General features: G+C 38.9%; 1 protein-coding gene across 1 annotated transcript; it reads right to left on the bottom strand.

Annotated features, from left to right (window-relative positions):
• Positions 1 to 164: 164 nt before the first annotated feature.
• Positions 165 to 18,155, bottom strand: eEF2 (eukaryotic translation elongation factor 2). Its single transcript, XM_028321088.1, has 15 exons — positions 18,054 to 18,155; positions 17,493 to 17,707; positions 16,959 to 17,152; positions 16,389 to 16,586; positions 14,760 to 14,895; positions 8,711 to 8,933; positions 7,760 to 7,906; positions 7,161 to 7,322; positions 5,914 to 6,078; positions 4,784 to 4,975; positions 4,099 to 4,278; positions 3,502 to 3,645; positions 2,671 to 2,919; positions 1,279 to 1,536; positions 165 to 561 (listed from the first exon to the last, which is right to left on the bottom strand). Exons 1-15 carry the CDS (start codon positions 18,054 to 18,056, stop codon positions 493 to 495), a joined length of 2,535 nt encoding a protein of 844 aa, XP_028176889.1. The 5' UTR covers positions 18,057 to 18,155; the 3' UTR covers positions 165 to 492.
• Between the last annotated feature and the right edge of the window lie 5,451 nt (positions 18,156 to 23,606).

The following is a 23,606-nucleotide window of genomic DNA, read 5'->3' as shown; positions in this document are numbered from 1 at the left end:
AAATATAATCACCTTATGTGAGCAGAAATCGCCAATCAGCACCTATAACAGTAATTTGTTGAAATTTTCATGTCTGCTTTATAAAAGTAAAAAATATTCAATTATTCAAAGAATACCAACCTTTGGAACAGTTTTTATCACCTACTCTACCAATAAAACACTACTTTTACAATAGAAAAATTATAATTTAAAAATTAATTACAGTATAAGTAAAGTAGTCCTGGTTCCCCACTACATATCAAGTGATAACAATTTTCACGAATGAAGGGATAGCATTATCATTTCTTTTAATATATTTATATAATTGTGATACTACATAATAACAGTCTAGTATCACACGTAATGTGGTAATATGTATTAACAATGCATTATATCGACCAGCAATATTTATTGGTAGCTCGCTTGCGCTTACAAACTTATCGGCGAACATAATGGTGCGGGAGGCGCGTGTGGTACATGTTATATTACAACGGATTGTTTTAGCTACGCAGTTTACAATTTGTCCAGGTATTGAGTTAAGTCGGGGAGACCCTCCTTCAGTCCTTTCCGTTTCCTCGTTTCCTGTGAACAAACGCTAGAGTTATTATCTTGAGCTATGGAATAACATTCAAGGGTGATATTGTAGGTGAATGTAAATGTATCGTCCGCGCCGTAGCGTGCAGTCCCGGGACATAAGGATAGAGGTCCTGTGCAGCGTTTGGACGCGGTCGAGCGTACTTTAATCTGCTTCCCGAGCACAGCCGGCGCTGTCGCGGCGCGCGCGCGCACCCCGTTAGGAGCGCACGCCACGCGCTACAGCTCGACACGGATCGTGCAGGAAGGGACAAATGACAAAAAAACTGAGAATAACTTTGAACTCTTTCCATCGCGATCAATGGAATCGTTAAATTAGTCGTGTCGAATGAGACATGTGGCTTACTATCGAATCGATTTGTGTCCAAAAATGACATACAAAACAAATTGTACTGATATGTACTAAAAAAATTCTAATCATCATTGTCATCTTTTCCGTCATGGCCGAATGACGCAGCGCAATGAAAAAGTACATTAGTTGTTTCATTCAATAATGCTGTAACTTCATCATCATTTCAGCTATAGGACGTCCACTGCTGAACATAGGCCTTCCCAATGATTTCCACAATGGCCGGTTGGTGGCGGCTTGAATCTAGCGCATTCCCGATACCTTCTACGTAACGTCGTCCTACGCGTCCTACGTAAATAGACTTGATGAAGTGATATTACCCTGCAAATAAAAAAAAAGTCTATCGTCGTAATTACCTGCACAATGACGTAGGACTTGGTGCCGGGCTCGCAAGGATCAGCGGGCAGCACTTGCCAATGGTCGAACACGCACTGCGGGAAGGCCTGTCCTCCGGTGTTGGAGCGGAGGTCGGCGGTAAAGCCGAACGACTCGTTGACGGGCAGGTAGGCCTTGACCACGAACATCGGAGTACCGGCCACTTGCGACTCCTCGAACACGTGCCCTCGGCGTCTGTTCAGGACTCCGTAGATACCGCCCACGGCCACTTCGGGGCACTGGATACAGGAATATGTGTTAAGAAGTGGACCCACTTTCGTTATAATAACATAGAAAAGGTTTCAATAAAGAAATATTTGCAAGTTTCAATTAAAAATTTCTATCAGTATCCATTTATCAAGATGTAAAATGTTGATATAATTATTAAGACGCCAGGTGACGGTCTTTTCAACCGTGGCGTCCACAGAACCTGGTGTTATTCTAGATTTTACTCTAGAGCAACACATGCTAAGAGGATGATATTTTAGTTCAAACAACAAACTTATTGCAATGTCTGATTAACTATTTTGATAAACACAAAGTATTTTTCTTTCTTTTTTATTTTCAATATTCAATAAAAACTTCATTCACAGCTACAAGGACTGCCGAATATTGGGTGTAGTTAAAATTTTGTATACACTTGTTAGATCCCCTATTCAGGCAAGGTGTATGTGGGGTGACCATGCCAAAACAAAGAACTGTTGCTCTGCCACGTCTCGGAAAGGCGGGACTATCGGTACATGCTAGCCCGCTCAGGAAAAACGTGGGTCACTACATGCTTGGAAACATACAGTGGTAAGGGACAACACACTTTCATGCAAAAATATTTTATTCTCTCAATCATTTTATAACGTCCCCCAGACTACAGACTTTCGCCTGATAATTTAGTCGAGCTCTTTAATAGATTACTAGCTTTTGACCGCGGCTTCACCCGCGTGAAATTTAGTTGGTCACAGATTTCCAGGATAACATATTATGTTATCCTGGAAACAATAATACTGCAGTTTCATCAAAATCCGTTCCGTAGTTTTTGCGTGAAAGAGTAACAAACATCCAGACATCCACACAAACTTTTGCATTTATAATATTAGTAGGATTCTACTTTGTCCAAATGGTTCCAAGGTGAAATGAGGACACTAAAAATTCCACTTTCTTCACCAGGTGAAAAAAGTGAAGTAAACCGCTCTTAATCAGTATGATTATGAACACTTACCATCAGGTGAGATACAGACCAAGAGCTTCCTCGTTGTGGAAAAAAAAAAAAAAAAAAAAAAAAAAAATGTATCGATTTGGTATTGGCTGCTTTCTCATACAAATTAGAAGCCGACTAAAAGTCTGTATTCTGCGGGGTCTAACTAAAAAAATGTACATACCTGAATCTCGCACAAGTAGATGGGCTCCATAAGCCTGGGCTTGGCGGTGAGCAGGCAAGCGTAGAGGCACCGCCTGGTGGTGGGAATGATCTGACCGCCTCCCCTGTGGATGGCGTCGGTGTGCAGTGTGACGTCATAGATGTTGAAGCGCACTGCGCGCAGGTTCTCCTCGGCCATGACGCCCTCCTTGGACGCCCATTGGAATCCGGCGACGACGGAGTCCTTGATTTCGTTCAGGTACTGCACTCCCTGTTTGGAAATGGATAATGGTTTAGTTTGCAGAATCGTTAGAGTGGAAGTGGGCGGGGCATTCAGTAGAATGGAGGATCGTTCTCAAGTGACACTAAGCTCTCAACCCATAGTGATGACTGTATAGATTGCGAGAAGCGTTCGAATGCAGGTAACTCAGAACTATTCGTCGCGGAATTTCTTGAGGCCTGTCCAATAGTGAATGTCTTCTTATCAAAAAGGATCACTATCACGCAATATCTTAGCAATTTCTATAAAATAATGGGGAAATCCATAGTCCCTTCCTCTGTAAAAATCTGATAGTCTCTTCAACAACTTCTGTGTTTCGCATGTTACTAAGCTTCCTCGTGACTAAAGCGTGGGTGATAGTAAATAACAAGAAATTGGGTGTTTTCAAAGTCAAAGTCATACTAGTACCCATAGTACAAGCTTTGCTTAGTTTGGGACTAGGAGCGCAGTGTAAAATGTCCAAGGATATTTATTATAATTATTATTTATAAATGATCAAGACGCCTTTCGCCGACGTCTCCTCCGGCAATGGCCAACAGGATTAGCCAACAGTCGTAAAAAGGGTGTACGTACCTTAGAGCAGTCGACGAGGATGTTGGGGCCGGTGCCCTCGGGCCCGAAGCACCAGATCTTACGCGCCTCGGTCACGTCGTAGTTGTACTTGTCGGTCAGATAACGCGCACGGGTCTTGAAGTCATCGCGGGGGTTCACGTGGCCCTGGAAAGAAGAATTTGTTATTTAGGCCAACAACACTATAAATAGTCCCCAACTTTCCTCTGGAAAATTAGAGCGTCGTGGTCCTACAGAGGAGACAAAATGACCTGGTGGTGATAATATCAACAAAAGTACACTAGTTTCTTCAATCTATTACTACAATACTTAGTGAAAATTCAATTTAAAAAGCATAAATGCCTCTCCTTGTGTAAAATCTAAGTCTCAATCGCGACATCTTGATACATCCACCTAATCAAGATGGCAATTTGCGCCGCCGCCATCTTGAAACATCCACGTAACCAAGATAGCGATTCGCGGCGCCGCCATTTTGAAACATCACGTAACTAAAATGGCGATTCGTGGCGCCATTTTGTAATCTTACAAGTAGTTACAAGGTGGCGACTCAAACTAATTGTGTGTACATAAACTTATTTATTTTGTTAATGTTTTCCATACCTCGTCAATGTCCTCGGCAAGACCCTCAGGCATGGGTTGGGCCTTCATGAAGAGCCTGTTGTGCTTGTTGGGCGACTTGGACAAGCACATCTGGTCCGACTCCTGGTTTACGGTCTCGCGGTACGACACCACGGGGTCGGACTTCTTGATTGGAATGCAAGCGTGGTCCTCTTCTAAGTCCTGGAATGACATGTTCGGTTACTATTGATGTACGAGACAATATAATTGATGCGCTTCTAGATCTACGTCAATAGGTAAGTGAAGCTCACGACTTTCAATTAAAAATGTAGTCTGCATCTGCCTCTGCAAACTTTACAAATGGAAGACTAGGTACATATCGCGTCTCTTTCACGCGACTACATATCGCGTGATCCATTTAAGAATAAAAAACAAACTAATTATTTAAAAGGACTAATACGTAATTTTTCTTGAATATTTTTCTAATGTCCCTTTTAACCCCTCTAGAGAAACTGTGTTATGAGTGGGTCACCACAATAATCCCAGCAGACGATGACGACCGGACTAGTGTTTCTAGAGTCTAGAATGGGTACTCCAGTCGTTGTTTAGTGATAACGCTCGCACCTTCCATGATATTGGTAAAACATGTTGACACATTTCTAAAATTGTGAAACCTCTCTCATATTGCTTTGTGAAGTGTTTTACAGATGTTTATCTTTATATTTACCTTGAGACAGATCTCAAGATGCAGCTCTCCGGCTCCAGCCACGATGTGCTCGCCAGACTCCTCGTTGATGCACTGCACCATGGGGTCGGACTTGGCCAGGCGCTTGAGACCCTCGACCAGCTTGGGCAGGTCGGCGGGATTCTTGGGCTCGACGGCGACACGCACCACGGGAGATACGCTGAACTTCATCACCTGGGGAGATTGAGGCATGTTTAGCACTGACTCGGCAAAGAGAAGAATGCTCTTATGTTAAGAGAATGAGGGCTATCGTTTTAGCGCTCACCAGTTAGCGCCACTGTAGAGTAAGGTCCTGTCACTTGCTAGTAGCGAAGACAGTGGCACCAACTGGTGAGCGCGAAAGTGGTAGGAGGACTATCACATTTGCACTCATCAAGATGGCGCTACTGTAGAGTAAGGTCCTGTCAATCGCCAGGGGTGCCAACTCTTAAGTATAAAAACGATAGCCCTCATTGACGAATTTCGACTGGCTGGTAAAATTTATCATGTACTAAAAAGTGGTCATTATCAAAAACAATTTTGATTATCAAGCTGGACAAGCCGAAGACAGGGTAGAGGTCTATGTCCAACAGTAAAATGCTAATACAACTCTATAGCTAATGCTAAAGATTATGGTAATGTTACTCAAGACCAACTAATTTTTGTCTTTAATTTTTATGTTCAAAGATTTGAAATTGGCTTTCTATCATCATCTTGTCCTGACATAGTTCAATCAGTTGGGACTTTTGCGTCACAGATGCTTGACATACATACGTAATACATTTTGTATGAAATTGTATCTAACATTTATGGGGTCACCAGCTATAGTAGCCGACAACCAATTCCGGAAAGAAATATACTTTTAGTCCACTTTGACACCCAGAAGCTTATGATAAAGTAACTGGCAACACTTGGGACTGTATTTTATAACAGTGACGTTTAACCTACGTGTGATCTCTCTCATCACCAAGTGTAATGGGAATCGAACCCTCTGCACTTTCCCCCAGGACAAACTTGACCTTCACAGGCTGGATTTTGCTTGTAGATCGTAGCTACAGAAAAGTTACAGCGGTGGGAACGAGAGGTGGGAATAGTTTCGTTAGGAGTTTAATCTGGGATCTAGCCATAAGAACCTTCATGTTGTGTGCGTTCTTGAAAGTGGTGATGGTTCCGGTCTTGACGAGGAACTGGTCGACGCCGACCAGACCGCAGATGTTGCCGGACGGCACATCCTCGATGGCCTCGACGTAACGGCCCATCATAAGGATGGTACGCTGGATGGTCTTCTCGTACAAGTCCTGCAGAGAGCGAGATAGGTTAATAACATTATTTTTTTAAACAACTAGTGGTGTCGTTATCTAAACTCGACGCTAAGACTCGTGGCAGGCGGTGTAATAATAAGACAGTGCATATCACGTTTTCTCTCGCACTCACACTGGTTATGGGTGCCGTCACACAGAGGCAGGCATAGCGTTGTTTATATTACGTAATCTATGTATATGTATACTATATTATGAATGCGAAAGTAACTCTGTCCGTCTGTCTTACATAAACCACTGAACCGATTTTGGTGAAATTTAGCATAGAGATAGTTTGAGTCCCGGGAAAGGACATAGGATAGTTTTTATTCCGGTTTTTGAAACAGGGACGCGCGTCCCTGTTGCTATGCGCGTTTTCCTGTGACAGAAAAAAATCCACGCGGGCGAAACCGCGGGCGGAAAGCTAGTAATTAATAAAATATTGGCGAGTGTGCATCTCTGTTTCAAAAATTACTTATGGCCCCGCCTGCCACGATTAGATATGATAGAAAAACAATAGAGAATATGTATCGTCCGCGCCGTAGCGTGCAGTCCCGGGACATAAGGATAGAGGTCCTGTGCAGCGTTTGGACGCGGTCGAGCGTATTTTAATCTGCTTCCCGAGCACAGCCGGCGCTGTCGCGGCGCGCGCGCGCACTCCGTTAGGAGCGCACGCCACGCGCTACAGCTCGACACGGATCGTGCAGGAAGAGAGTTCAAATGATTATGATTTTTTTTCTAAAAGTATTTATAGATCGCGCGACCAAAGTTGAGGCGAACTCATACTCACACTGATGTATTATTTTAATACAGAACACACAAATCAATCATAATATGCAAGACAAGATATAGCGCAAGTTCACTGACAAACTTACTCGTCACGAAATCTCAGAAACTACAAGTGCTAGGAGTCTCAAATTTTGCATTTGGGATTTTGCAACATTCAACCCCTAAGGGGGTAAAACGTACGCGTACGAAGTCGCGGGCGGCTGCTAGTACAGATATACATTTTTGCTTGTGTTGATCGCCTCAACTTATGCTGCGCGACCTACACCTATTTATGTGCTCAGTTTAGTACAAACCTCTTTCTTGCCAGGCTGGAAGTTGGGTCCCATGATGCGGGCCTTCTGTCCGGTGACGACCTTGCCGGAGAACACACGACCGAAGGCGTAGAAGCGACCCTTGTCGGAGGTCGGCACCATCTTGCTTACGTACATCATAAGGGGCGCCTCGGGGTCGCAGTTCTGTATGAAACATAATCGTTAATATTTACTTATCAAGTGTGTAATCGAAGACAGTGGTTTCTTGAAATGGTTCTAAAGTTATGATTTTGTGAATGAAAATTTAACAGCTCTTTCCCTTCAAGTACGCGCGTATCGAGACACAATAGAAATCAATAGGGTTTTCGCGTATGAAAGATCCGCTAGATGGCGGGACGTGGAGTCTGACTGCTGCGTGATTGGTGGATTTTGACATATCTGTCAATGTCATGTCAAAAATAACCAATCATGCAGCATTTGGATTTCGCGTCTACGTATTGCCATCTGGCGGATTTTTCATACGCGAAAACCCTCATTGTTACCGCGCCTTCATACGACTTAGGGTTTGATGGGTAAAATCTCAAAATGACAGGCATGCGAAAAGTTTCTTACTACAAATAAAATGGTTTTTAAGGACTCACCTTGATACCAACGGCGGCCTCGTCATCGTGGGGTCCCTCGTACAACATCTCCATACGGTACTTCTGGGCCACCACAGGGGAGGGCAGGTGGATGGCAATCATCTGAAGCAGAGCCTCTCCGGCCGGCAGCCAGGTCCTCATGACGACCTAAACAACCAGATTTACAATAAATGCTATGGAAGAAAAAATTACCAGTACATATAGTTGAAAGTTTAATATCTGTATCTAACATTTATGGGGTTGTCAATCATAGACACTAACAACCAATTCCGGAAAGAAATATGCTTTAAGTCCACTTTGACACCCAGAAGCTTATGGATAAAGTAACTGGCAACACTTGGGACTGTAAAGAAAATTTACATCGAACTGGCTGGAAATAATCTTTTTTTTAAGTAGAGAAAACATAAAATATTTTTTACTACATATTGCATACTCTTTTTATCCGACTTAAACAAAAGGAGGTTCTCAATTCGGTTGGTATAAATTTTGTTACATAGGCTTATTATTTACCCTGTAGTTCAGTAATGGTGGCTTTCACCCAGAAAGGGATCCACACAGATAAGTTTTGATAATTTTTTAATGTAAAATATTGGCAGAAATAAAGACTATTAATGTACCTAATTTATTAATGTAGTCGGCCGTTTGGTGTAGTGGTTCGAAACGGACTACTATTCCGGAAGTAGCGGGTTCGATTCCCGCACAGTACAACCATTTGTGTGCATGAACATAATATTTGTTTGTATTAGACTGGGTGTTTTCTATGTATAATAAGTATGTATTAAAAAAAAGTATTTAAGTATGTTTATAATATAAACAACAATATAATATAAATATAATATAAGACAACGGATATAAACTTTATATCCGTTGTCTAGTACCCATAGTACAAGCTTTGCTTAGTTTGGGACTAGAAGCGCAGTGTAAAATGTCCAAGGACATTTATTTATTTACCTTGAGGAGGGCCTTTCCGTCCTTGTCGGAGTCCTCGTGCTTGAGGGTGACGCCGATCTTCTTGAGCAGCGAGTCGATCTCGTCCTTCTTGAAGTTCATGATGGCGTCGAACACCTTGTAGATGGGGTCGAGCACGTACATGCAGAACGAGCGCTTGTTATCGTTGTCCTTCTGCTTGGCCCACTTCTTGGTCTTGGCGTTGAAGAAGTTCTCTCCCCATAGTCTGGTGGAGGAGCAGAAACGTTAATGCTGAACTGCTGATGCTGCTAAACAAGTCATGTTTTGGAGATTATAGGCGTGTGACGGGCCGGTTTCTGCCCGGTCCGGCGTCGGACCATTGGGTGGGAATCGGATCAGAGGTGGAATTGTGTAAAGCAATCGTAATCATTTGACAGTTCATAACGTACGATAAAGTCAATTAAACAAAGCGTTTGACAGAATATTCATATAATATATGTATGTATGAATATATTATATTCATACATACATATATATTCATATTTATTAAGTCATAAACCTTTATTGCATCATCTTAGATTATCATCATAATTATAAGGTGCTCAATAGCACAAATTAATGCACACTTACTTATTTTCTTCTATTTGTCAAATTTTGTAGTAAGTTGTAACGTTCGCTGTGGGCCACGCACCCCTCTTTCATGGTTTCTGCAGAATACCAGTGGCCGTAACGTGCTCTTCAGTACGTTATGACCTCATACTGAGCAGAGACCAATTTGGTACAATGTATTTTGCTTTTTAAGTTGATTGTACTTATTGTTTAATTTTTTGGTACCAAATAAATGTTTTTTCTTTCTTTCTTTCAATTATCCTGCTTTCGCCTCCGAGATTTATTTTCAGGATAATTTAGATCGAACTTCACTTGGTAAGTTCGTTTGATCATTCAATAATCGTACGTTATGAACTGTCAAATGATAACGATTGCTTTACACAATTCCACCTCAGTTCGTCAAACACGCTCTTAGGCGAAGTAACCGACGTAAATTCTTACTCGGATAAAGAAATACTATATTTTACATAAGACTGTTTACATGATCGCTATACTTAGCCTAATTAGTAAAAATCCCAACTAATATTATAAATGCGAAAGTAACTCTGTCTGTCTGTCTGTCTGTTACGCTTTCCCGCTTAAACCTCGCAATCGATTTTGATGAAATTTGGCATAGAGATATTTTGAGTCCCGGGAAAGAACATAGGATAGTTTTTATCTCGGTTTTTGAAACAGGGACGCGCGCGATAAGGTTTTTCTGTGACAGACAAAATTCCACGCGGGCGAAGCCGCGGGCGGAAAGCTAGTAATGAATAAATCGATTTACACTTAGAACATTGCGTCGAGTCATTAGAGCAATTACAATGTCAGAGCCCTTTTTGAACTTGTTTCGACAACGGCATCGAATTAACGCCGGGTCAAACCGGTCTGGCGGGCAAGATGCCATTAGTATGGGGTGGTTGCGTTTGCGTTCTTAAACGCATGCTAACTAACGACTGACATTTCACTTACAGTTTTTTATCCAAGAAAAAGAAGTTACATGTAACGCTTTGATGATTTTCTATTCGTACGCGAATTTAAGATATGTATGTATTTACTTGTTATTCTTCTTATTGCATTGTTTCGGAAGCCTACAACAAAGTATAACGTTATTTAGCTTGTTTCTCAACAATAGTTGTGAAGAGCTCACAGAAGCAATCCACCAATCCAAGATGAGAAATTATGTTCGTCCTTTTCTGCCGCTGGTGTATAGCATCAAAAACTTTACCCAGTATCAACGGGACGAATTACCTAACCCAAATAAAATTAACTATGTTGCAACATGTAAAAAAAATATCAGTGTGTTTTTAGAAAATATACATTGTTTCTTTCAAAAACCTGCAATAAAATACTAGACAAGACCATGAAAGCCACGGGGCCGCCATTGAACTGCATGACTCATTGAAGCACTCCATCGGTGTTATTTATTTAGGCTACCGCAGTAACGTCGACTCGTTATATCATCATTACCGATCGATTTACACTCACGTGTGAATATCTTGACTCCCACGTGACTTGAAATTTTAACAAGTATCGCTTTACTTTATACTGTTTACACTGATATTTGTATACCCTATTTGTAAAAGTGGACAACAGACTTCATTGGTACTTATGACATTATAAATGACTAGCGGCCGTCCGCGACCTCGTGCACGTGGACCATTGTTTTCCCCTTAGGGGTGGAGTTCCGTAAAATCCTTAGCGGATGACTACACCCTGGAAGAAACCTAACTGCCCAATTTCATGTTTGTAGATTAGTGAGTGGTATTTCGAGTTATAAGTTAGAGGAGACGAGGAGTCGATAGCCGATACATCAGAACGATAGAAGAAAGAAAAAAGGTTGCTAATAAAAAAAAAATCAAACCGAAAAAAGTAAAACGTGGCCCAACGTGAGCGAAAAGTCGGCGCTTTGTGCCGGCAGCGTGATTGTCCACGCGGCGAGTTGTGGTAGCGACGCACAGTAGTTTGATTTTAAAAATAGGTGGACATACGATCGAAAGTCATAATTTCACCGAAACAAAAATTGTTTTGGATAGCATTTTGAATGCTGATCAACATTTGTCATTATGCATTTTTCGATAAAACGAGCCTTTCATGCTTAAAAAAAATATGACAAGAAAATTTGTATGGAGAAAAATCTTTTTTATTTTTTTCTGGCTACTGTTGCAAACTGTAGCGGTCAAACCTTATATAGTCGTAAGTACCTATGGTGCCTAACATTACTACATAAATACTTTTTGCGGGCACGCGCGGCGAAGCGAGTAATGGACATGCAAAATTTAAATATTTTTATTTATTCATTATTGATTTTAATGCACTTAAAGTAATTATTAATAGATAAATATACTTAGTCTAACTTACTACAGCCCCCTATTACCTCATTTCACGCTAAAACCTTTCAAACTAGAACCTAAGTTTGTAGGTGCTAGGTAGTCTAAGTTGTCTTTATTGTCATTATAATATTCACTACTGGTCTACTGGTTATCGTGTAAGATAGATTAGATTTATATCAACCCTGTACCTAGGCATATACCTTCTTGGCACTTATAATACCGACATACACGATTAAAAAAAGTCTTCAAACAAGAACCCTTGACTTCAATGGTTATGAAAGATTTTTTAACTTTCTAGAGTAGTCCTGACTGAATAGATCGTTAAATCATTTTGACTGTCATAATCGATTACAGTAGGTAGCGGGATAGTTTCAATTTTGTTAGAACTGTAATTTCCAGTTCTTCTGTTGAATAGTCTTATACTTTCGCAAAAATATTCTTTTTTTTTGGCTCCTTTAAAGAGGTGTAAGTTTCTTTCCCTTCGTCTTAAAAGATAACGTACATAACACCTTTATAAGTAGCTTCAAACATAAAGCATACCTTTACCCAATCATCTAACTGAGAAAAATCTGAAATCCGACATTTTTCACCTTCTTCCATTCATGTCTTCAATTATTATTATCTTCGTTCAAAAAACAATCAAAAAAAGATATTTTAGCCTATTCACTTATCTTGATCAGAGTGTTAAAAATAATCAAAGTCACTCACATACTTAGTTTTTCCGAAAGAATCCAATAAGCAGGTTTGCAGTACACCAAAATGTTATCACATTATCTGCACCATGTATCAGCAGTTTTTGTGTACGTTAGCTGGCATATAAAACTATAGGTAGAGGTGTACATAATGGATCTGCAATAATGTGTGGCAATACGGCTTGGAAACGTGGCCTCTCAATATAGGCCTTATAAATAAGCTCAAAATTGCACAACGTGCTATGGAGAGGGCTATGCTCGGTGTTTCTTTACAAGATCGAATCAGAAATGAGGAGGAGATCCGTAAACGAACCAAAGTCGTTGACATAGCCCAACGGATGATAGCCCGACGACCTCATAAAGGTAGCAGGAAGGCGCTGGATGCAGGGCACCACCAAGCGGCCATTTGGAAATCATTGGGGGAGGCCTATGTTCAGCAGTGGACGTTCTATGGTTGAAATGATGATGGATGATGAATAATGTGTAGAAGAGGGTTACGGATATTTCCATTTATGATGGAATTATTTGACTAACTGAATGGAGAGCCATAAAAATGTATTGTTTACTATATGGGTTGAAACCCTTACTGAACCCACTACCTACTGTAATCGATTATGACAGTCAAAATGATTTAAGGATCTATTCAGGACTACTCTAGAAAGTTAAAAAATCTTTCATAACCATTGAAGTCAAGGGTTCTTGCTTGAAGACTTTTTTTAATCATGTATGTCGGTATTATAAGTGCCAAGAAGTAGGTATATACCTAGGTAAAGGGTTGATATCTACCTAATCTATCTTACACGATAACCAGTAGACCAGTAGTGAATATTATAATGACAATAAAAACAACTTAGACTACCTAGTACCTACAAACTTAGGTTCTAGTTTGAAAGGTTTTAGCGTGAAATGAGGTAATAGGGGGCTGTAGTAAGTTAGACTAAGTATATTTATCTATTAATAATTACTTTAAGTGCATTAAAATCAATAATGAATAAATAAAAATATTTAAAATTTTGCATGTCCATTACTCGCTTCGCCGCGCGTGCCCGCAAAAAGTATTTATGTAGTAATGTTAGGCACCATAGGTACTTACGACTACATAAGGTTTGACCGCTACAGTTTGCAACAGTAGCCAGAAAAAAAATAAAAAAGATTTTTCTCCATACAAATTTTCTTGTCATATTTTTTTTAAGCATGAAAGGCTCGTTTTATCGAAAAATGCATAATGACAAATGTTGATCAGCATTCAAAATGCTATCCAAAACAATTTTTGTTTCGATGAAATCATGACTTTCGATCGTATGTCCACCTTTTTTTAAAATCAAACTACTGTGCGACGGGCCTCCCGCGTGGTAATTTCCGCTCGACTTTCACAAGGTTTTTATGTAGGTACAGTGGACCAAATAAGTTACCCGCCAGGCTAGAATGCGCGCCGTGATAAAATCTTATCGATGATTTTAGACGACAAATGTATGGGCTTATCGCGGCACGCATCCTAGGCCTACAGAAAAGTAATGTGATAAAAATCGATTTACTCAAAAAAACCTTTTTTTCTTTGAAATAGAGCAATAATCATGGAATTGCATGTACGTTTCGCATGTTCATTGTCGGTTTTTATTTATAAGCTCATGTCATAGTTATCAACTGGTGTATAATGATAATACGACTGTTGATTATGCCGATTGCTGATAAGACCCTAGTTTAGAGCATACATAACAATATGTTTGTGCAATCTAATTTTAGAAAAACCTAGAAACAACTACAGAAAGAGATAAACATTGCTACAGAGTAAACTGGAAAAAGATGGACGATTATGTGGGGAAAAAAACAAAAAAGCTATAGGAATAAGTTACTTCTGGTTCAATTCCCATGACATCACTGCTGATCTGTATCTTTCTAGAACACTATAATCCAGGCTTCTCCAACACAAGTATGAATATCCATTTATTAAGTGCAGGCATGTTGGTGATGATGCAGTCTAGGGTGATCCCTAAACTGCATCAGGTGATTGTGAATATAGATCGTGTCATCCACGAAGACGCGCCCATCCAATTTTTGGTCGAGGGAGGCGCGGGGTGCGGAGAGTTTGATCCGAGCAATCCGAGCGTCATTATTGTAGTGTGCGTGCGTGTGCACTCATGGATATAACATAACATCAAACATTAGCGGAAGAATGGTGGGGCGCGTCTTCATGGATGAAACTATCTATACCATTGGTTCCCAAAGTGGGGGGCGCGCACCCGAGGGGAGGAGCAAAGTCCTTTAAAGGGGGGCGCGGGCAATCTGTGTATTTAAGTATAAAAACCTGTGACCTCTGAGAGAATGCATTCCAGACTGCTCGATATGACCAATAAATAATCTTGACTGGAGGAGGGGGGCGCGGAATTTTTTATATGGTCGAAAGGGGGCGCGTCTCAAATAAGTTTGGGAACCAATGATCTATGCCTTTTGCTGCATAAAAATAAAGGTCATTCTTACCTGTTCATGAGCTTGACCAGGTCGATCTTGAACTTGTCAGCATACATCTCGGAGAACTGCTTGAGGGTGAAGGCCCATCCGTGCAGGCCGGAGCCGAAGCCCACGGAGCCCTTGCTGGGGTCTACGCGCACCTCACCTGGATTACAAAGTTACTTGATTACACACCAGTTACCAAAAACTTTTTATGATATAATTGAATGTAATGTTAATAAAGAGTGATCCTACTGACTTACCACTTGACAAAATGTATTTGTACACCTGCATGCAGGTTGAATACTTGTACTAAAAATTTTTTGTAAGAACCTTATAACCTGTATTCTGGCAAATAAACGCTTCTTATTGTTAGCATTAGTGAAATTTTGGTCTTAATTGTAACCTTTTTTATTAGCCCTTGCTAGGGTCTAGGTGCACCTCACCTGGATTACAAGGTTACTTGTTACACACCAGTTATCGAAATGTTGGTCTCAACTGTAAGCCTAGGCGCAGACCACCGATTTTTAGTTGGCCAATAGTACCGATTTGGTATCGGCCGATTCTTCATAAAAATTAGAATTGGGCCCAACTATCGGCCAACTAAGTCAGTGCTGGTCTGCGCCTAGGCTAAGATAAAGAAATTTCTGACTTTACATTTTAAAAAAAAATTTAAACTCCTAAAAAAATCCTACTGCCTATATTATATTTCATACAAGTCTATTTTATTTTGTCCCTTCCCATATTACTAGGTGAACCTATAGGTATCACTCTCAGGGACTTGACAGAATTATTGATACTTATTCTAAAACCTTGTTGTATTTTAAGAAGATTTATTACATGCATAATGCATAAGTATTACATAACAAAACTTAAATTAAGCAATAATGAGTAAGCATGACCTTGGCAATGTCAGAAGTCGCGCGATTTAGCCTCACGTGTTGATATTGTGCTGATAAGTTATTCCAAGATGGCAACAATGTTGCTTACTTCAAAGTTAAGTAATAGTGATTACTGCCAAGAGATAATGGAGTAGGTTATAGGTTCAAATCCCACGAAAAGCATCATATTTGTACTTGAATCAGGTATCTATTGTGGTTATCCATCAATTAGTTCACTTGACAAGTTCAGTATTGTTAAATTTTAGCAGAATCTGGGTTTATAAAGTATTTATTGAACATTTCAAGTATTTTTAAGTGTTTAAACGTTCAGTAAATCTAGTTATTATCAGTATATTGATGCAGCAAAAGCTGCAGTTTGCATTACATAACTCAGTAACTAAGGTTGGCATTTTAACCTCTGCCTTGGAACCAAGTTTCTAAGAAAATCAATAACAGCTAGTTCCATTAAGGCCAAGTTTAACTTTAAGTCAACAATGTGGAATTTATTCTTATGTAGCTGGCTAGTTGGCTGCTGACTTACAATAGCTATAATAATGGAACATTTCATACTGAGTAAATTTCTATAGATTTTGTAGGTAACAAGCAATTTTTTTATGGTTTGACCATTGTTCTTGCTTGCTAAACCCATGCTTACCTGGGTGAACAAAGAATTTGCAGCTGCTCTTTTATTGACCATTTTGAATTTGAGAATAAAGGAAAGGCAAAAATCTGCCTAGCAACAAAAGAGGTACAAAAATATCTAGGTAGTCTGACTTACCCATGGGACCACTGTCATCAGAGTAGGTAGCAATAATAACGTTAACGTTTTCAACGATACGCTGGAAAGTCTGGTAGAGCTCTTCTGATTCCAACTGCAGCTCGAGCAGAGCGCGGTCCATTTTGTTCATGAAAAGAATAGGCTTGATACGCTCGGCGATGGCTTGACGCAGCACGGTTTCAGTTTGTACACACACACCTGTAAAAATGATGTTGGTTAGGTATTGCATTTAGGAAGTTTATCTAAATACACCTAGGTACTAAAAAGTAAAGTTTCTTTGTAATACAGTGTTTAAATGGGGGATTCTTTATGGGATTTTGATTTGTTGAAAAATGTATGTTACTGTATGAAATGTGTTCTTTGATAATTAGACCACCACAACTCAAATACAGAAGAAGTACAATGACTAAAATAATACCTAACAAATAGCTTTTTTTAAATATCATGCAATCAGTCAGAATACTTGAACAGATTTGTTCTGTGGTTATAGGTAACACACAAAAAATTGACAACAAAATTAGTTTCTGTGATAATAGAAATTTTGTTGATAATAAACACAAAATAACTTACCAGAGACACAGTCTACCACGACCAGGGCTCCGTCTGTGACACGGAGAGCAGCTGTCACCTCAGAGGAGAAGTCAACGTGCCCGGGGGAGTCGATCAAGTTGATCAAGAAACCCTTCTCTCCCTTCTCACACTGGTCAGCGTTGGTGATGAACACCAAGTCTTTGTCTTCGAGCTCGAAGAACATAGAAATAGCACTGTGGAATAATAATCGTATTTCAATATTTTTTTCATAGCTGATAATTTTGAAGTATGGCTATAGAAAACATCAGATGGCCGTTCTAAGAATCTTCAATGTTTCTCAGTTTGGTATGGTAAGAACATTCATCACTTGAATAACATTGTGAAATTTATAAATGTCCATTGTTTATCATTGTGCAACCTATGCAATCATGAATGTAACACTATATTATTTTACTTACGTTGTAATTTTTATTTAGTACGGAAATCATTAAAAATATTTTTTTGACATTGCATCAAAAAGAAAGTTGAAAGGTTATTGCACCATGTGGTGAATGTTTGGTAATTAGTACTCACGTAGACTTGATGGTGATACATCTGTCCTGTTCATCCTTGCGGGTGTCTGTGAAGCGGGTCTCACCGGCTCGGGCGCCGGCGATGATACCGGCCTTGGAGACCAGCGAGTCTGTGAGCGTCGACTTGCCGTGGTCGACGTGAGCGATGACGGACATGTTGCGGATGTTCCGCTTTTTGTCCATCATCCCACGGATCTCGTCTACCGTAAAATTCACCTGCACAAACCAGAAAACACCTCGTCAACATCGTACACATCACAACACAGATGGTGCAGCACTTGTCATACGCACGTTTCATTTTCGCATTTAATAGGCTACCGGCGCCTCTAGAACGACCGAAACCGAGGCCTAAGGCCTGTTCGCAGAGGTAATTCATTCACTAAACACTGGAACCTCCCACTTGAACACTTGGAAGGAAACGTCACCCGACGACAAAGACGGTCGTGAAGAAGTATCAAACTTATCGCAATAAAACACGGATTTCGCGAAATATATGCACAAATCGTTAGCACAATATCACCGCTACACTTTTCTGAACACGATGACGCAGATTATTACTCACCATATTGGATGGTTTTTGATTTTATTTCAATAAAATAAACTACCATACACCAGCAATGGCGTACGCTTGAAAAAGGACCCGTTTCACGTCAGTTTGTCGAAGGCCGGATGTTAACTAGTGATGGTCAACTCGAGTACCTAACTCGAGTTAACTCGAGTTGGGCGTAACTCGAGCCCACTCGAGTTGAATTCTCTCTGACTCGAGTTCGTAAACTGTATGGAACCGACAGAAACTACCGGTTATTGTTGAAGATTTTTGTGTTTTAAGTTCTGTTTTTGAAAAATGCCGGGTCCTAAAAGAATGTATTCGAATCGCCAAAGAGTGGACGTTTCGGACAAAATTTCTGGTATTAACGCTTTAATTAATAGTAAAAGATTTGCAGCTATTTCAGATAGTGAAAAATTCTGGTCCAATTTTTTTAACTATTAATGCGAAGCTGAGGGATTAAACTGTTAAAAATTAAAAAAAGCATTCATTTGTCCACCCAGTTAACTCGAGTTACGTAACTCGAGTTCAACCCGAGTTATGTGGATTTTAACTCGGGTTAAATCGAGTTTTGTTTTTTACGAGTTGGCCCATCACTAATGTTAACCCGACAGCCATAGACAAAATAAGGTTGCCAGTAAACAAAATCAATAGTCCAGTCATTGAAAACGCGCCACAGATGGCGCCCTTGAAGGTGTTGATTATACAACAAAAAAAATGTTTTAAAACTTCAGTTTTTTTTCATGTCTGTTCAAGACAGGGCCCAAGAAAAAACTAAATTCCGCACGTAAATGAATGGTAGTTTGGAGAATGGAGTGCAGATCAAATAAGTATCTTTAAACTTATAATTGAAATAAAATAGTAAAGGGATAATACATTTTAGAGTAGCATAAACTCAGAATAATCCACCAGATTTTCTGTAAGTTCAAATAGAACAATACCTAAAGCCGGGTCTCTAGCGCCAAAAAATGTTTTGCCCTACACAATCCACAAAAAACATGTCAATGCAAATTTTTTTGTGAGCAATTATGTTGAATGTTGAGATGTTTTTGTTGAAAGATTGTTTTTCGTTTTGATTTAGCAAACAACGACACTAGCGCCATGTAAATGCTTCCGGTATTAATTCATTTGGTAAAAAAAAACTGAAACCATAGAGAATTTATTTAAAAAAAAAACATACCACGTGGGTATTTTGTCATAGTTCAAATACTGTAGGATAGATGGCATTTACTGAGACTTTTGATATTATGTGATAAATACGTTTACTAGATGGCGTTACCAGTCTCAAATCGATTCAAAATCTTCTTTATGTACTTAACAAAAAAATTAAATTGTTGTAGTTTTTGTTCATTTAACTTGAATACCAACGAAATTTTCAAAATATATTTTACTAGCTTTTGCTCGCGGCTTCACCCGCGTGAAATACCTACTGTAAAGTTACATCAAAATCCGTTCAGCAATTTTACGAAAGTAATAGATTTTAAGAAAGTAATTTGAAAGAGTAACAAACATCCAGACATCCAAACTTTCGCATTTATAATATTAATAGGATAGTAGGATTGCATTTTAATTACTTTCATCGTACCTACCTACCTACTAACTTGAGTTGCGAAATCTTTCAAGACAAACCAAATTGCCTCCAGCCCTTGTCCCACCATGTCAGGTCAAGAATTAAACTTCATCATAGGAAAACATTTTACTTTATTGTAAGTCAGTGTCTGTTGACTTGCACCCATTGTTAGAGGTGTAATGATCACCTGTTGATCACTAAGGGGGCGTCCATAAATTACGTGAGGCTTTTAGGGGGGGGAGGGGGTCAACGAAAATCTCACTAAATCTCACGTAGGGGAGAGGGGAGGTCTCGGAAAATATCACGTAATTTTTCCCGCAAGGAATAGAGTAAAATTGCCAGAAAACTGGGTTATTGAAGTAAAAAAAAAAAATGATTTTTTTATGATGATAATGAAAATTTATTCCAAACCGACTAATCAAATTAAACTAAAAATGCCTCCATCTGCATTTGTGAACACTAAAGATGCAGAATAAATGTCGAAATTAAGAAAATTCGTAATTAAAAAAAAACTTCATCAGCATCGCTATTGCATAATAAATTGGCCAAGTGCGTGTCGTCCCACGCGCAGTGTAGTGTTCCGTAGTTGTCTGTCGTTACCACAATATATTTCAGAAGCAAGCAATTACTTCTTCATCTAAAGTCACTTTTCATATTTTCTTCTAAGGATTTTTTACCGGTTAAGAAATTTTATAATACATGAGTCAAATGACTATTACTCTTAAACTAAGTAATCTATCTTAACCGTTATAGTTTTCCTTGAAAAAATTCTACCCTAGAAATTTTATTTTACCGTTTTGTCGGCGTGATTAATATAACATACCTTCACAAAATTACAGCTCCCCAGTGCCAATAGTTTCCAAGCAAAACCTCGGACAGACAGACAGACATATCGAAACTATAAAGGTTCCTTGTCAGGACTACGGAACCCTAAAAAATGACATTACATAAGTATGAAAATATTATGTATTCGTAGTTAAAGTAACCGATAGTCAAATTTGACAGATGTCAAATGACAAGTGGTTAAATAACAGAAACAAATGTTTTTTTAACAATGTTTAACTTGACTTTTAGTACATTTTTTAACTATTAGTTTACATTTTATTAATATTTAAGCATTAGAAGCAAAATTTAACAATTATTTATTTTAACTATGAATTAAAAAACTGGTCCTAGGTTGAAGCAATTGCTTGTCTTACTAAACGACGGGAAGCTACGGAACTCTGCACTGCGCGTGGCACGACACTGGGTTACTGATTTTTTCATATAAATCTAATATTGGTACCTACTCGAAGCATAGACATTGCAAAATAGGCATTTTATTAAATATCACGTGAGATTAGGGGGGTGGGGGAGGGGGTCAGGCAAAATCTCACCAANTAAACGACGGGAAGCTACGGAACTCTGCACTGCGCGTGGCACGACACTGGGTTACTGATTTTTTCATATAAATCTAATATTGGTACCTACTCGAAGCATAGACATTGCAAAATAGGCATTTTATTAAATATCACGTGAGATTAGGGGGGTGGGGGAGGGGGTCAGGCAAAATCTCACCAAATCTCACCAAGGGGGGCGGGGGGGTTGAAAAATGGCCAAAATTGTCTCACGTAATTTATGGACGCCCCCTAAGTAGAGCCAACCAAAGCGTACTTAAACCTTGTTAAAAACTGTTGCATTATTAATTTATGAAATACAATATGACCCTTAAAATTATTTAATAATTGTCATAACCCAATTCTTTTGTAATTGTGGCATTTGCTTGCAGTGGGTTACAGAATAAAGATCGACCGATATGGTAGCATTAGGTGGGCCAAGGGGGATTTCATGTAGGGGGCCAGTAAAGTAGTTAACATTTTCATTGCTAGGGTGCATTGCGTAGGGTGGCATAATTTGAAAGTACACAGCGACCAAGTTCGCAAGTCAGATATAGCTTTTGAAAAAAAATCGCAGCACAATTTAGGCGGGCTTACGGCTAGGTAGCTCTTTCAGACAACTCAGGGAGAGCATAGTTTAAAGACCATTGTAGGTAGGTACATAGTTTATTGCTGTCGGGAATATTCTTGAACATGGTACCTACCGACCTCAGACAGATCATTCTATGATCTGAGCTACCGTGAAGCAGGTAAAAGTTTGTGCTTCTACTTTTTCAGTCAGAAAATGGAAGAGTACAAGTCGCCGTATTGCGAAAGGTCGTGGGTTCAATTTCGACCTGTTCATATTTTTAGTCTGACAAACACTTGAAGGTAAACAGCGTTTTAACGACATTAAAATAAACGAAGAATTACCTTATGAATAACAATACGATTGCAGCATCCCAGGAAACTAAAACATTAGGTAGATATGTAATCAGACTCACGCTCACGTTCTGTGGCACACGTGATATCAATAAACTCAAGATATACGGTCTGCTAGTTACCTCCTAAGAATAATAAGATGCATCTAATAAAAACTTGAAGGTGATCACGGCTATTAATAATGTCATTATTCCTGGCGATACCTACATTCGCACTCCGCACCGACGACACTTCTGAGAAAAATAAAAATATAAATTAGACATCATACATAGGTACTTACATTATTTTACTGTTCGAGGTAAGTAAATATTCTGAAAAATACTGTTCATTCATTATGTTATTTCATAATGACGATATACACTTACATAGGACAGTCTATAAATTTTTCACAAACGTCTGGGTTCGAATCCTCGGTAGAGCACACAGGAACGGTAAAAAATGTGCTAAGTAGGGAGGACTGGCTAGTGAGCAAGTGTAAAATCTTAAACTAAGTAGGTAGGTAGGCTTACATAAGGGTTTTCCAGCCATATCCCCTCCTTATTAATCTTTTAAAAATATTATTTTGTTNAACTGAAAATGGCTCTAGATTTGTAATTTTGATAAAGACAAGTTAGATTTCAAATAAAAACAAAAGATTTCGAAGTATAATAAGAATTTTAGTTAAAATTAAAATTGTCTCTAACTGTAGCGGAGAATAATGTTGTGACAGGCCTTTGTTCAAACGATCATAGCAAATGTTGTGATAGGGATAGAGACATGTGATTTTTGGTTTTACAAAGATAATACAATAGAGAATAATACAAAGTAATAAAAACTACCTATTATAGGGGCATTTTTTGGAGAAATTTATCAAATAACCAAAAAAACACGAATTTAAAAGCAGATTTTTTTCGAAAAGTATCATTTTTTATTATTTGTTGGCATTTTTTGTGTATTTTATGTATTTTTTTAGTATTGCCTGTTATTTAGCATTATTACTGTTTTTATTTTATCAGGATATACCGCTTAGTTTAAAAGTTATTACGTTTTCTTTACAACAAGTAATTGGAAGAAAAAAAATTCTATAAAAAATTAAAAAAAAATCTCTAAAATTTTTTGACCTCTTTTTTGTCGATAAAAATAGGTCTAGTTTCATCTATTTTCATATGTACACTTTAACGTGACTCACAATGTATATACTTGAAGCTGCAAAACTAGTTAAACAAAACCCCTATCTTTTCAAAAAAGCCAAAGACGTTTTCCCACGTAATACTAGGAATTGCAATAGACTAGTCCTTGAGTTCATCCCAAAAAGTACTCGTATTAAAAAAAACTGTTTCTGCATGTGTGTCCAAATCTATAGTAAACTTCCTCAAGATATTAAAGAACTGTCCTTTAATCAGTTTAAGACCACATTGCAAAAGTGGCTTGTCGCGCGATTATTCTACTCTCTCCAAGAATTTTTAAGCTATAGGGAATAATCAGCAAAAAGTAATACCGTAATAATTATACCTATATAATATCAATATTTCTTCGATATATTTGCATGCTATTGTTGATGGCTGGATAGGTGATCATATTTTGTTATTTTCGACCTTTTCTGTACACCCTATTCAAAGACAAATAAATATTTCTATTTCTATTTTATTCACTAACGATTTTTCTTGCCAAATTCCTTGCTTTGAGAGGCCAGTAACACTCACGCATGTGTGATATTAGTAG

The sequence above is a fragment of the Ostrinia furnacalis genome, unplaced genomic scaffold (genome assembly GCF_004193835.3).
Source record: "Ostrinia furnacalis isolate ACB-3 unplaced genomic scaffold, ASM419383v2 OfSCF7469, whole genome shotgun sequence".
Lineage (NCBI taxonomy): Eukaryota > Metazoa > Arthropoda > Insecta > Lepidoptera > Crambidae > Ostrinia > Ostrinia furnacalis.
The sequence above is the reverse complement of the archived record's forward strand: the minus strand, read 5'-3'. Positions and strand labels throughout refer to the sequence as shown.

What these genes read in the sequence shown, in the direction of transcription:
- eEF2 (XM_028321088.1), bottom strand. An exon ending in TCCAGCCTGGCAAGAAAGAG is followed by an intron (nt 6,079 to 7,160) that starts GTTTGTACTAAA and finishes CGCTCTCTGCAG; the next exon opens with GACTTGTACGAGAAGACCAT. An exon ending in AGTCCTACGTCATTGTGCAG is followed by an intron (nt 562 to 1,278) that starts GTAATTACGACG and finishes GTTTGTTCACAG; the next exon opens with GAAACGAGGAAACGGAAAGG.